This window comes from Sparus aurata, chromosome 9, assembly GCF_900880675.1.
Source record: "Sparus aurata chromosome 9, fSpaAur1.1, whole genome shotgun sequence".
NCBI lineage: Eukaryota > Metazoa > Chordata > Actinopteri > Spariformes > Sparidae > Sparus > Sparus aurata.
This window is the reverse complement of record NC_044195.1, coordinates 12,015,685-12,027,031: the sequence shown is the minus strand read 5'-3', so window position 1 is coordinate 12,027,031 and position 11,347 is coordinate 12,015,685. Positions and strand designations below refer to the sequence as shown.

General features: G+C 41.1%; 1 protein-coding gene across 6 annotated transcripts; it reads left to right on the top strand.

Annotated features, from left to right (window-relative positions):
- Nucleotides 1-3,285: 3,285 nt before the first annotated feature.
- Nucleotides 3,286-10,431, top strand: upf3a (UPF3A regulator of nonsense mediated mRNA decay). Of its 6 annotated transcripts, none has more exons than XM_030429042.1 (11): nt 3,286-3,486; nt 4,511-4,617; nt 4,749-4,855; nt 5,082-5,180; nt 5,359-5,469; nt 5,570-5,625; nt 5,711-5,869; nt 5,981-6,114; nt 7,047-7,335; nt 8,094-8,154; nt 8,979-9,116. In XM_030429042.1, the coding sequence occupies exons 1-10, from the start codon at nt 3,346-3,348 to the stop codon at nt 8,106-8,108; spliced, it is 1,218 nt and encodes a 405-aa protein (XP_030284902.1). In that variant the 5' UTR covers nt 3,286-3,345; the 3' UTR covers nt 8,109-8,154; nt 8,979-9,116. The 6 variants fall into 6 exon arrangements, with proteins under 6 accessions (XP_030284902.1, XP_030284900.1, XP_030284898.1 ...); XM_030429040.1 differs by having other exon boundaries at nt 7,047-7,347; XM_030429038.1 differs by lacking the exon at nt 8,094-8,154 and having other exon boundaries at nt 8,979-10,431.
- The last annotated feature ends 916 nt before the right edge of the window (nt 10,432-11,347 follow it).

The window sequence follows — 11,347 nt, the reverse complement described above, 5'->3', positions numbered from 1 at the left end:
TATATCTGTGTCTTTTGTTAGAGAGGAAAAAAAAAGTTATCATAAAAACCAACAGAACACACCTTTGTGTCATCGCATTAGGACTGCTATATGTTTAATATTATCATGGATTTTTTTAGAGCTAGCCTATATTTCTTGGCAAATTTATTTGTACAGCACAATTAATACACGAGTCAACTCAAATGGCTTTACAGGGGCATGAATATTACATTAAAGGAGTTATATTATACCCTATCTCTACAAGTTAACCTAGTTCCCTGGTGTCCTAATGAAATGTCTGACATGCTTTGGTCAAAATACCATAAGGATGGCGCACAATAGCAGTTCAACCCTGCCAAAACAGCCCTGTTCAGAATAGTTGGTTTTGAGTGCCTGTCTCTTTAAATGCAAATAAGAAACAGGTAATCCACCCACTTATTCCACCACCTCGCCTGCACTCTCGCGGAGGGCGGAGCTCTGCTACACAACAAGGAGGTAAACTTCCTGGAAAGGTGGCAACATTCGGGGTGAAAGGTTGCAAACCGAAGTGTGACATTACAGCTGGTGTGAAGTCTACATTGCGTGTTTTATCTCCTGTATTTTGACTAAGACAGCCCACAAAAACACGACTGAGTCAAATTTTTTCACACTTTGCCTGCTGATAGGCCCTCCAGAGTCCCAAATGTACATAATCAAATTATTAAAAAGTTGATTTTGCATAATATGTCTCCTTTAAACGTAATTGAAAATTGCATTTAAATACATTAGAAACAAGTAGGGAAAAATAAATTCAACTTGGAATCAAAACATTAAAACTACATACTGTTGTATCAGCAACATGACTGACAAAGAACTCATTGAGATATTGTAGATCATAAGTATTAATGGATGAGCTGACCATGAGATTACTTTATTCACTGACAGATAAAAATGGAAGACTACGTCAGGCAGAGCTGAACTTTTGTACTGGAAAGGAGGCTGAGAAAAAGAAAGAGGTGATGGAGGTGAGAGAAAAAGAAAGGGGCGATGGAGGTGAGAGAAAAAGAAAGGGGCGATGGAGGTGAGAGAAAAAGAAAGAGGTGATGGAGGTGAGAGAAAAAGAAAGGGGCGATGGAGGTGAGAGAAAAAGAAAGAGGTGATGGAGGTGAGAGAAAAAGAAAGAGGTGATGGAGGTGAGAGAAAAAGAAAGGGGCGATGGATGTGAGAGAAAAGGAAAGGGGCGATGGAGGTGAGAGAAAAAGAAAGGGGCGATGGAGGTGAGAGAAAAAGAAAGAGGTGATGGAGGTGAGAGAAAAAGAAAGAGGTGATGGAGGTGAGAAAAAGAAAGGGGCGATGGAGGTGAGAGAAAAAGAAAGGTGTTAGTTCTATTTACAAATTATCATGATGGCCTTTATATTTCACCACTATTCAGTCTTGCCAATATAGACTATTCTACTATTCTATAAATAAGTTAAATATAATAACCTGTGTAGGTTGTCTTTAGGCCTCTGTTGTAATATGGGTTCTCAATTTATTAGTTTGCTCAAAATTTACCAGGAGTCACAATTTAAGGGGTCATTTTTCACAATTTTCTTTCGGCGGGGGCCCTGCCCACGGACCCCCCTAGCATGAAGGGGGCCCAAAATTTCTCGTACCCTCTACTACTACATGGCAAATGTTTTTCTAAAATCCTGCGCACGGCCCTGATGTAGGCTCCATGTGGTGATAAACGGTCTGGAGCTGTGGCAGGACCGTCCTCTCACATGTCCTGTCGTGGTTCAGGGGAGGAGTGAGGTCTCAGAGCCTCGAATGAAAACACACAGCTCCTCTCCGTCCCTTTCTGATGTCCACAGTCCAGAAACAGTGTTTCTCCGTTTACGTCCTGGACCTTTCCTCCCGATGGAGAGCGGCTTTAGCAGCTGGAGGAGAGATGGGCTGTACTCCGTCTAAGTCTGCCGTCGTTTACAGCCAGGACAAGGTTTGCCGAGACCTGGACACCTGCTCCACTTTTGTCCCCAGCCTGAAGAGCTCCGTGTCGACGCCAGAGAAACCTCGTCTGAGTGCGGAGAGCAGCCGGGCCCGGCAGACTTTCCTCAGTGGTGAGTTCATGGTCAGATTATTAGTCCGACTACCTGCATCTCACACATGGGATGTAGTCGACTACGGGACTTTTAGAATTCGTTTTAAAATACACACATTCTCAAGATTTCATATAAGATGTGAGAAGACGTTAAGGGGAAATCGGTAAATAGTGTATTAAATCCAGCCTCCTTACCGAGCTTCAGTGACATCTCACCTTTCCATCTGACAAGTTATTTTTGTGGACCTCCCGGTTTTCTCCCTCAGTTCCCTGCCGAGACGTCCACGGGCGGTCTGTGAGCCAGTCCTCCCACCCTGACTGCTGGAGCTCTGCGGACAGCGTGCCTGCAGGCAGCCCGGCCTGTCCGGATCAGCTCGGCATGAAGCCCCGCAGCGCGACTCCGGACCTACAAGACACTGAGGGACTCCTGAACTGACTCCGACCCGCAGCTCTACACTGGCACATGGACACACACATCTACCTTATCGGTGCAGCACATGTTTCTTACGCTCTGCTGCAAAGGATATGTACGTGAAGGCAGCAGAAAGAGTGTTGGATTGCTTTTCTAATGATGGCTGTGTGATAATGATAGTTAAAAAACAGATGCATGATGTCATGGTGGGATCTGCATAATGAGTCATTTGACTTTTGGTACTTTAAGTTCATTATGACTGTACTACTTTTTTGTAATTAACATAAGTGAAACTAGAATATATGCACGACATTCCGCTGTAACAGAGTATTTCCGCACTGCTTTAATGTTACTTGTAATGATCTGACTTTTTCTATCAATGGTTGTAAAATAAATTGATCTTTGATGCTACTATGCATTCATTGTTAACAAATTATGATAACCCTCACTAATAAATGTAAACGTAAGGTTTAGTTAATAGCTATTTCACTGTTACCACACAATGGAGTACTTTATAAACCACATTTTTTAAATATAAATTATCCCTTAATAAATTGTTCTTAAAGCCTTTAATCCTTCTTAACAGTGAAGTAATGAATTTAATCAAATGTCCCTCCTATGCCCCAATAAAAGTATATTCAGTCCCCAAAAGTTAGATTTTTTTTAATTACAAAAGTATTCAAAACACTGGCAGCCAAAAAAGGAGACATTCAGTTCTTGCAGAAACATTAAACTTAATCTTCTTCAGTGTGCTCCCAGCCTGGGATAGAAACTGCTGGTTTGTTAAATGCAGGAGAGCAACGCTGTCTTTTTAAATCCCCTCAACACTCGCGATATCACCACACTCTCGCGAGTGCGCCGCGACTTAACACGGGCGAGAGGGAGATGGAGAGAAATGAGGTCTGAAAAGGACCAAATGACCGTGGGCAAGGAGAAAAGCGTCGTCGAGATACAGTTTCGAGACCTCCCTAGAGAGCAGGAAAACACTCCCGGTAACCCCAAGCAGAAAGAAGAGAAGAAGGAGGTTTTCACCAAGGTGCGTAGCCGAGCGTTTAGCGATGCGTTGCATTGTTTACGCTGTGTGGAAAACATGGAGGAGGAGGAGGAGAGGAGGAGGAGGAGGTGGGATCAGTTCAGCACCGCGGACAGCGACGAGGCGGAGGAAGGACTTTATTCACGAGGCGGCCGCGGCTTCCTCCACCTGTCAGCTGCACTTACGGCCGCATATCACATTAGGTTTCACATTTCGACGTTTAGAGTTACTGTTAGTAGACATGTCATAAACAACAGACCTCGCTCTGTGTCCGAGCCATATTGTTGCTTCGTATGTGGTGTAAGACTCGTTCTCTCGACATGTAAAGCCCTGAAGCATTTCCCCAGCAGGTAAAGAGAGGCCAAGGTGCCATGTCCGAGTAATGCTGCCACTGACGATGATTTTCAATATGTATTACACGTATTATGTATCTGAATTATCGTTTAGTGTAGTATAGCATATTTTTAATAGAAAGTATTGACGCATTTTGGCTTCATCTGCAGACCGAAGTGATAAGAAACAACCACGTCCCTTCATATTTTCTTTAAGTATCTTGAAGGTTAAGAAAATAGATAAATAATAATAATCATCTTGGTCAGGGAAGTGTAAGGACTTAACATGGCACTCTTTAATATGTCTGTCTGTCTGTCAGAGCTGGACTTGAAAGGGCAACCTCTCAAGAACAGAAGTTAAAAGCTGAATTGCAGATTTAAATGCAGTTACGTGCCTCACCAACATGGAGCTTTCTGCTGGGGTGAAAAAATAATACATACAAGGGTTGATTGATAAGTTCATGGCCTAAGGTAGAAGGAGATGAGTTACACTCTGTTCCTTCGGTTCAGCTTTTGAACTTCTATGAAACGCTCCACCACCGCTGGACCGAGCGTGTAAATTTGGAGGGGACTGTGTTGAAAAATAAATGTGTTAGGCTTTTGGAAATTGACTCCTTGTACCTTAGATTACAAACAATCACCCCTTGTAGTATATATACGTCTACCCTAAATGATATATCAATGATTGATTACAGGTGGTGCTTAGAAGGCTTCCACCTAACCTGTCAAAGGACCAGCTGGAGGAGCAGCTCAGTCCACTGCCATCCTATGACTACTTCGAGTTCTTTCCAGCAGATCAAAGGTACTCGTGATAACCCTTATAGCCACTGAGGAAATAACTTGTTCTTATGATGGGAAACCTGTTTTGTTTTCCCCCCTTGCATGACATTGTTTACAGCGGTTCCCTTTTTCTCTTTTTCTCTCTTCCCACAGCCTCTATCCGCACCTGTTCTCCAGAGCATACATCAACTTTAAAAACCCTGAAGACATCCTTCTGTTTAGGGATCGATTCGATGGTTATGTCTTTATCGACAACAAGGGTAATTCTTGATCTTGTTTAAACTCGGTGTGAAGGGCGATGAACGTGGGCAAACAGTGCGACCTATTCTGCCATATTAAGAGCAAACAAGGGCGTGTTTGTTTTGCAGCTATACAGGCTGAATATTATGGACAGCGAGGTGGCTTTAGAGCTTTTGTTGCCACTGTTACTATCTGATAGCAGGTCTGTTAAATGATGAGCTGCCTTTTATTTCAATATTTGCTCAGGCCAGGAGTATCCTGCAGTTGTAGAGTTTGCACCCTTCCAGAAAATCTCCAAGAAGAAGCTTAAAAAGAAAGATGCTAAAGCTGGGAGCATTGAAGAAGGTACTGACATACCAAACTTGTGCCATCAATAGAATGTGTCCTGATGTGTAGGAGACTTGATATTAAGCTTGTTAATATATCCTTGTGAATATAAGAATAGCAGAAAATCAATATTTGGCATTTGTTGATGATCAAACATATGCTGCATTTTTACATCCTCGCCCTGAAACTCCCGCAGACCCAGAATATAAGCGGTTCCTGGAGAATTACTCCTGTGATGAGGAGAAGTCTATGGCCAACCCCGAGACTCTTCTGGGAGAGATAGAGGCTAAAACCAGAGAGCTCATAGGTACAGTACAATATGCACAAATTAATATTTTATCAGTCTCAAGATTCAGCTGTATTTACGTAGCAGCTACCCTCAACATTTCCATTTTGTTTGGTTTTAGCCAAACGGACAACACCGCTGTTGGAGTACATCAAAAATAAGAAAATTGAGAAACAGGTAAGATGCGCCAGTGGCGAGAAAATACCCTCACATTTAAAAGATGTGAGGAATCCTTTCTAACGTGTTACATCTTTCTTTACAGAGAATAAGAGAGGAGAAAAGAGAGGAGAGGAGAAGAAGAGAGCTTGAAAAGAAACGGCAGAGGGAAGAGGAGAAGAGGAAGCGACGAGAGGAGGAGAGGCGCAAACGGAAAGAGGCAGAGAAGCAGAAGAAATTATCTGAAAAAGACATCAAAATTAAGGTAGTAGCTCATCACGAAAAACAGTTCCAAATTATCATGTCTAATCTTTCTTCTTTGGACGGTGTATCATATAGTTATGGATTCTGTTGTGTCTTATCTGCAATTTTGTAGCTCCTGAAGAAGAGTGACAGGGATGATGACATGGATTCAGACCGAATTAAGGACAAATGTGACATTGGGGAGACAGACAGAGGCAAATGGGAGAAGGCTGGAGGACAAATGAAGTCAAAGGACTCCAAAGAAAAGTAAGGATTGTGAAATTATTCACTGTAGATAGGCAGCTTTCTGTCAGGGGGAGCTTTTGGATGGCTAAGAAACAAAATGGTATAATTTACATTCAGGTGTACAGAGGGAACACAAGTTTTGGTCACTTTGAAGGTACAATTTAGATTAGATTTGATTCTCATTCCCAGGTCGGTCAGTACACAGTAAGACAACCTGGGAATGAGATCTTCTGCCAATGTGGCTTGCTTTGACCTTTTACAAAGTTCTCAATTTAACCTAACCCCCTCCTGTTTAATATTGAATTCTTTACCTTCTGAAAGAAGACTGTGGAGCAACTGTGATAAAATAAAGACATCTACATTTAGAACTGCAGCTTGACATCATAATATAAAGTGAAAAACACACAATGCTTTACTAATGATCAGTAAAGCCTTCAATTATAAACATATTTCCATATTGCTATGAGACATCAGTATGGGCTCCCAATCTACCAGTCTGAATATGAATTGTATTTAAGATAATGTATAATTGCTGATGTGTGAAGCATAAACACATTATATCCTAACCACTTATATAATAATAAAAGGCCCAACTCTTTATCCGAATGAAAAAGAGGGGGACCAGCAACAGCTAAATTCCAAACATAGCTTAAGTTGTAATTTGCTCACTCACTAAATAAATCAGGTCAGGTCTTTTAATAAATATGCCAACACTAAATATGTTTGTAAACACCAGGAAAAATTTTTTTTTCCAATTATGATCTGTTTGGAAACCTACATATTACATTTAAAGGTAAAGTTGTTTTACTTGTGAATATTCATCTATATTTCATGGTAACAAAAAAAAAACCCACCTTACTGTAAAGTGGTCCCAAGAATTCCCATACTAACAACTTCGTTATGTCTGTGTTATGATGATGTATTTGATATGCAATCTCCACTCTGACCACTAGAGGTCAGCCTGAGAGTGACAAGGAGCAGAGGGAGCAGCATGGCCGCAGACAGAGAGACAAGGAACACCGAGGGAAGGATGAAGAGAGGAAACGACAGCGAAACCACTATGAATTTGACAAGTTTATGCGCCGTAAAGATGAGACCAAATGGGGAAAGGGCTACTGTCAGGATCGGGCCAAGAAAGAGGGGCATCACCACGGATACTCTTACTGTCCTGACAGTGGAGACAAACTGGGCAAGGAAGACAGGGAGGACCTGGGTAACAGGAAGGAACGCCTCCGAAACAAGGTGAGCGAGAAGGTGAGCATGAGATGGGGGGCCGGGTTGACAATTCATTACTTTTTCTCTCATGATGTAGACCTGTAAGTGTGTTTCAAATTGTGGCTGGTGTCTGTTTTTTTTACAGGTGATTATCAGCTCAGAGAAATCAGGTTTCTTTTCTTTCAGAGTACTCATGTTGTGAAAAGGAATTTTATTCTCCTGAAATCTGCCAACTTGAAGATTGCACCTCTGCAAATTGAACAGCATATAAATAGAATAGAATAGAATAGAATAGAATAGAATAGAATAGAATAAGGTATTTAACTTTAGCTTATTGACAAAAACATGCAAAACAGGTGGATATAAATTGCTCCCAAAGATAAATGCATGTTTGTGTATCTGTGTCTGTCCTGTGAAAAACAACACTGTGATGTTAGAGGCCATGGCTCACAGAACATCGGGAGTCAGGTTCATATTTAAACCCAGGGACCCCGAGACTGTTCGTCATTGGTAATCATTGAGGACTGGATGATTTTTCTATACATGGAAATTAAATCTTACAAAGAAAATATTACAGATCAGACCATTGGCCATGAACAAAGGATTTAGTTCATAAAGTTAACCACGTCATCAGTATTCTATTATTTTAAATTATTCTATATTTATCAATCACAGGTGTTTAGTACGAGGGACGGGAAATTACAAGATTTACTTGATACCAATGCCATTCTCAATTCTGCTTATGGGTCCGATTCCCTTTTTGATTCCTGATAAATTTTTTCAAGCTGGCTGTAGCCTGAGAGCGAGCTGTTGCAACAGTCTGTCATCGTCTAGACCAACAACAAGGTAACAAGGTCATTTGTTTGTCTTTATACAACACGGGGTTGCATAACGTCATGAAAGTTTATGGCTCTTTCATGCTTCACAAGCATAAAATACATATACAGTGATATATATACATATATATGTATATATACACACACACACACACACACACACACACACACACATATATATATATACACACATACACACACATAAAAGCAATACTTCTGTACTGTATTTTTTGATTCTGCTACAGGGGATATGAACAGTAGCAACAAAATAAGCTCCACTCTGGTGAGTGAGAGCCCCTTTGTCAGCTCAGCCATCGTGGCTGAGCTGACCCATGATACATTACTTACTCATTAAAAGAATAGTAAAGAAAACAGCCAAAACAATCCTAATGTGAAAACTGTGTCATAAGTTACAGGCTGCTGAGATATTAGACTTATATAGAGTGCTTTAATAGGCTAGTTTTGTACTAAGCTGGTCTTGACAGCTTGGACCAAACCAATAAAATAAGGGTTAGGGTTTCTATTTCTAGTTTCTATCTCTATTGTAACTGACTATGTTGTCTCTCTGTTCAGCCCTCAGTCATAGTAGAAATGTCTGACAGACCTAAAGGGAGTTTTTATCAATTTTCTGGGAGTGTCTCAGAGTTTATCTGGACATCATACCAGGGAGTTGGGTGTGGTGAATACAGCAGGCGACCAGGGTGTTTTCTGCACCTGCAAGCCCAGTGCATGTTGGGATACACTCGAGGCCTGCGTGACTCATAAAAAGAACTTCCATATACATTCAAATTGTGTGTGTCTCTCCCATGTTCCTGCTCTCTTGTCTCCCTGCAGGACCGTCCAGCCATGCAGCTCTATCAGCCAGGCGCACGCAACAGGAAGCGCATGAGCTCCGCGGGCAAAGGCTACGACTGCATCCCTGTGGCCCACTCACCTGAACCCGGGACAGAGCACTGTTATGATGTCGTCGCCATGGCAACGGGGCTGGAGAAGGGGTTTGAGAAAAGCAAAGATGAACTGTGAGCAGTATGGACAATTATAGAAAGTACAAATAAATTATTCAGCTTTTTAGCCTATGTTGATGGTGAAATGTTTGACTGGTTTATCATTGAGATTTTGAAAATAACACCCCATTGAGGGAGAAAGGCACTTCAAATGCAGCAGTCTTTTGGTAACTTTCATCTGCATCATGTGTATTACAGTTCAGAGCTTTGAATGTTGGTCAAGGCGTTTGTTTTGCTGAAGCATGAACATTTTTAGCACGCACTAAACATTTAACTGCCTCACTGATTAGAATTTAAGAATCATCAGAGTAAACCGAAAGCTGAACGTTGAGTGCTTGGAGTGAACCATGTGGAGAATATTGACAACAGAGGCGAACATTAGTTGTTACCTTCAGGATAGCACAACAGTTAACTCGTTCTTTTTACAGCGATTTGGTATATTACATGTACTGTTTTGGTGCAAATGCCTGGATTGATATTGCATTGAATTTTGCAGTTGCCTCCTGCTAGCTATTTGTCAGTTTCCTCAAAGCTTTTTCACATGAAGCAGTGCAGTGTCCTTCCTTCCGGTCATCATGTGTCCCTGTTAGTGGCAGCTCACGTCTGGTGTCCATCAATAACTTGTGAGTGGAACCTCATCACCTGCATCAGATCTTGTTACTCAGCCTTTATAGACTCCACTGGACCTGGATGTTTTTAGAAATCCTATAAAGTTTTATTAAAACTAAATATGAGGTAAGTCACACTTACAAACGATGGATGTAGAAAATGGTATGGATTAAATCGTGTGTATTTCTGTGTGTAAAGGTGTGCGAATGAGAAGGGGATAAGAGATATTATTCATGAAGAGTCAACATGTCAGCACGTTTCACCACTTCTTCCTATGTTCTTTGTGTCTTATTACATGTGGTCCATCGTATTCTAGGTGTCATACAACAGAGACAATATTTTTTCGTGATCAAAGCTTTGTACACGTTCACCCATGAGCCAAGAAGAACATACTCTCTACATTTCTATAAAGCATTTCCAAAAAGTAATACGTAAAGTCGAGAGATACGACACAGATAGATGGAATACATTTTCTATGCTGTGTGTGTGGTTTTCTATTAATTTTGTCAACTAAATGTAATTGAGAGGACACAAATGTTGATGAAGTAATATAGTGTGTTTAACAAGCCTTATATTATTTTTGCACATGACCTAACATTTGTCTGTCATACCTCTTTTATCATTTTGTTCCTTTCAGTTGTGAGAAAATAAAGCTCTTCAACCGTTAAAACAGACTAAAGTGTGTTTCAGTCATTCTGGAAGTTCTCTGTCAGTTTGGGTGAGGCAGCCCTGCCCACGATACATATATGCAACTGGCAGATATGAGTCGATTAGAGTTAGTATCACAGCATTAGTGGCTGTAGACATGCCTAGCTGCTTCATTAGTGACACTGGATGTCAAAGATGAAATAAAACTAAGCCATTTTTCTATCTAAATGTTAGTTGAGGTCACCTGAAGTAAAATGGAATGTTGTAATTGTGGTCTTTCTTACACGTTGTGGATTACGACACGCTCTTTTACTCAATGTTCTCTACTGCAAGGATCACAATAATCTCACAGAAAGTGTCACACTGTCACCCAGATAAAGCAGAACTGTCATAATCAACAGGAAGCCAGCAGCATACGAACACATCCCGTGGATCTTGTGAGCAGTGAGTTTAAATCTGGTGCTCTCACTTCACTTAAAAAACACTTTCTAACAGAACCTGTGTGTGTTTGTTTATAGGACAGTGTGTGCCAACTGATACCTCAGACCCTTCTTGTGGTGCCTTAAGAAATATTTAAAGATACCCTCCACACATGTGCCAAGGCATACAAAACATTCTCTGATGTCTGTAATGGTTTTTGCAGATATAAAGTATAATTACCACATTGAAATCCTTGGCAATGGCATTTACTCCTTCTACCTCATTAGAAATGCCAGAATACATTACATTTAGCAGATGCTTTTGTCCAAAGCGACTTACAGTAATTCATACATACATTCATACACTGATGGCGGTGGCTGCTATGCAAGGGGCCGACCAGCACATCAGGAGCTCAGGGGTTTCAGTATCTTGCCCAAGGACAGAATGACATGCAGTCCAGTGGAACATACATGAATATGGAAATATTTCATTTCACAAGTTTATCTGCTGGACACAAGATGT

Bases quoted from the DNA above. Each gene is read 5' to 3' on its own strand.
- upf3a (XM_030429037.1), top strand. From the start codon at position 3,346: ATGAGGTCTGAAAAGGACCAAATGACCGTGGGCAAGGAGAAAAGCGTC. The intron at 3,487-4,510 runs GTGCGTAGCCGA...GATTGATTACAG, and splicing joins AGAAGGAGGTTTTCACCAAG to GTGGTGCTTAGAAGGCTTCC. The intron at 5,626-5,710 runs GTAAGATGCGCC...CTTTCTTTACAG, and splicing joins ATAAGAAAATTGAGAAACAG to AGAATAAGAGAGGAGAAAAG.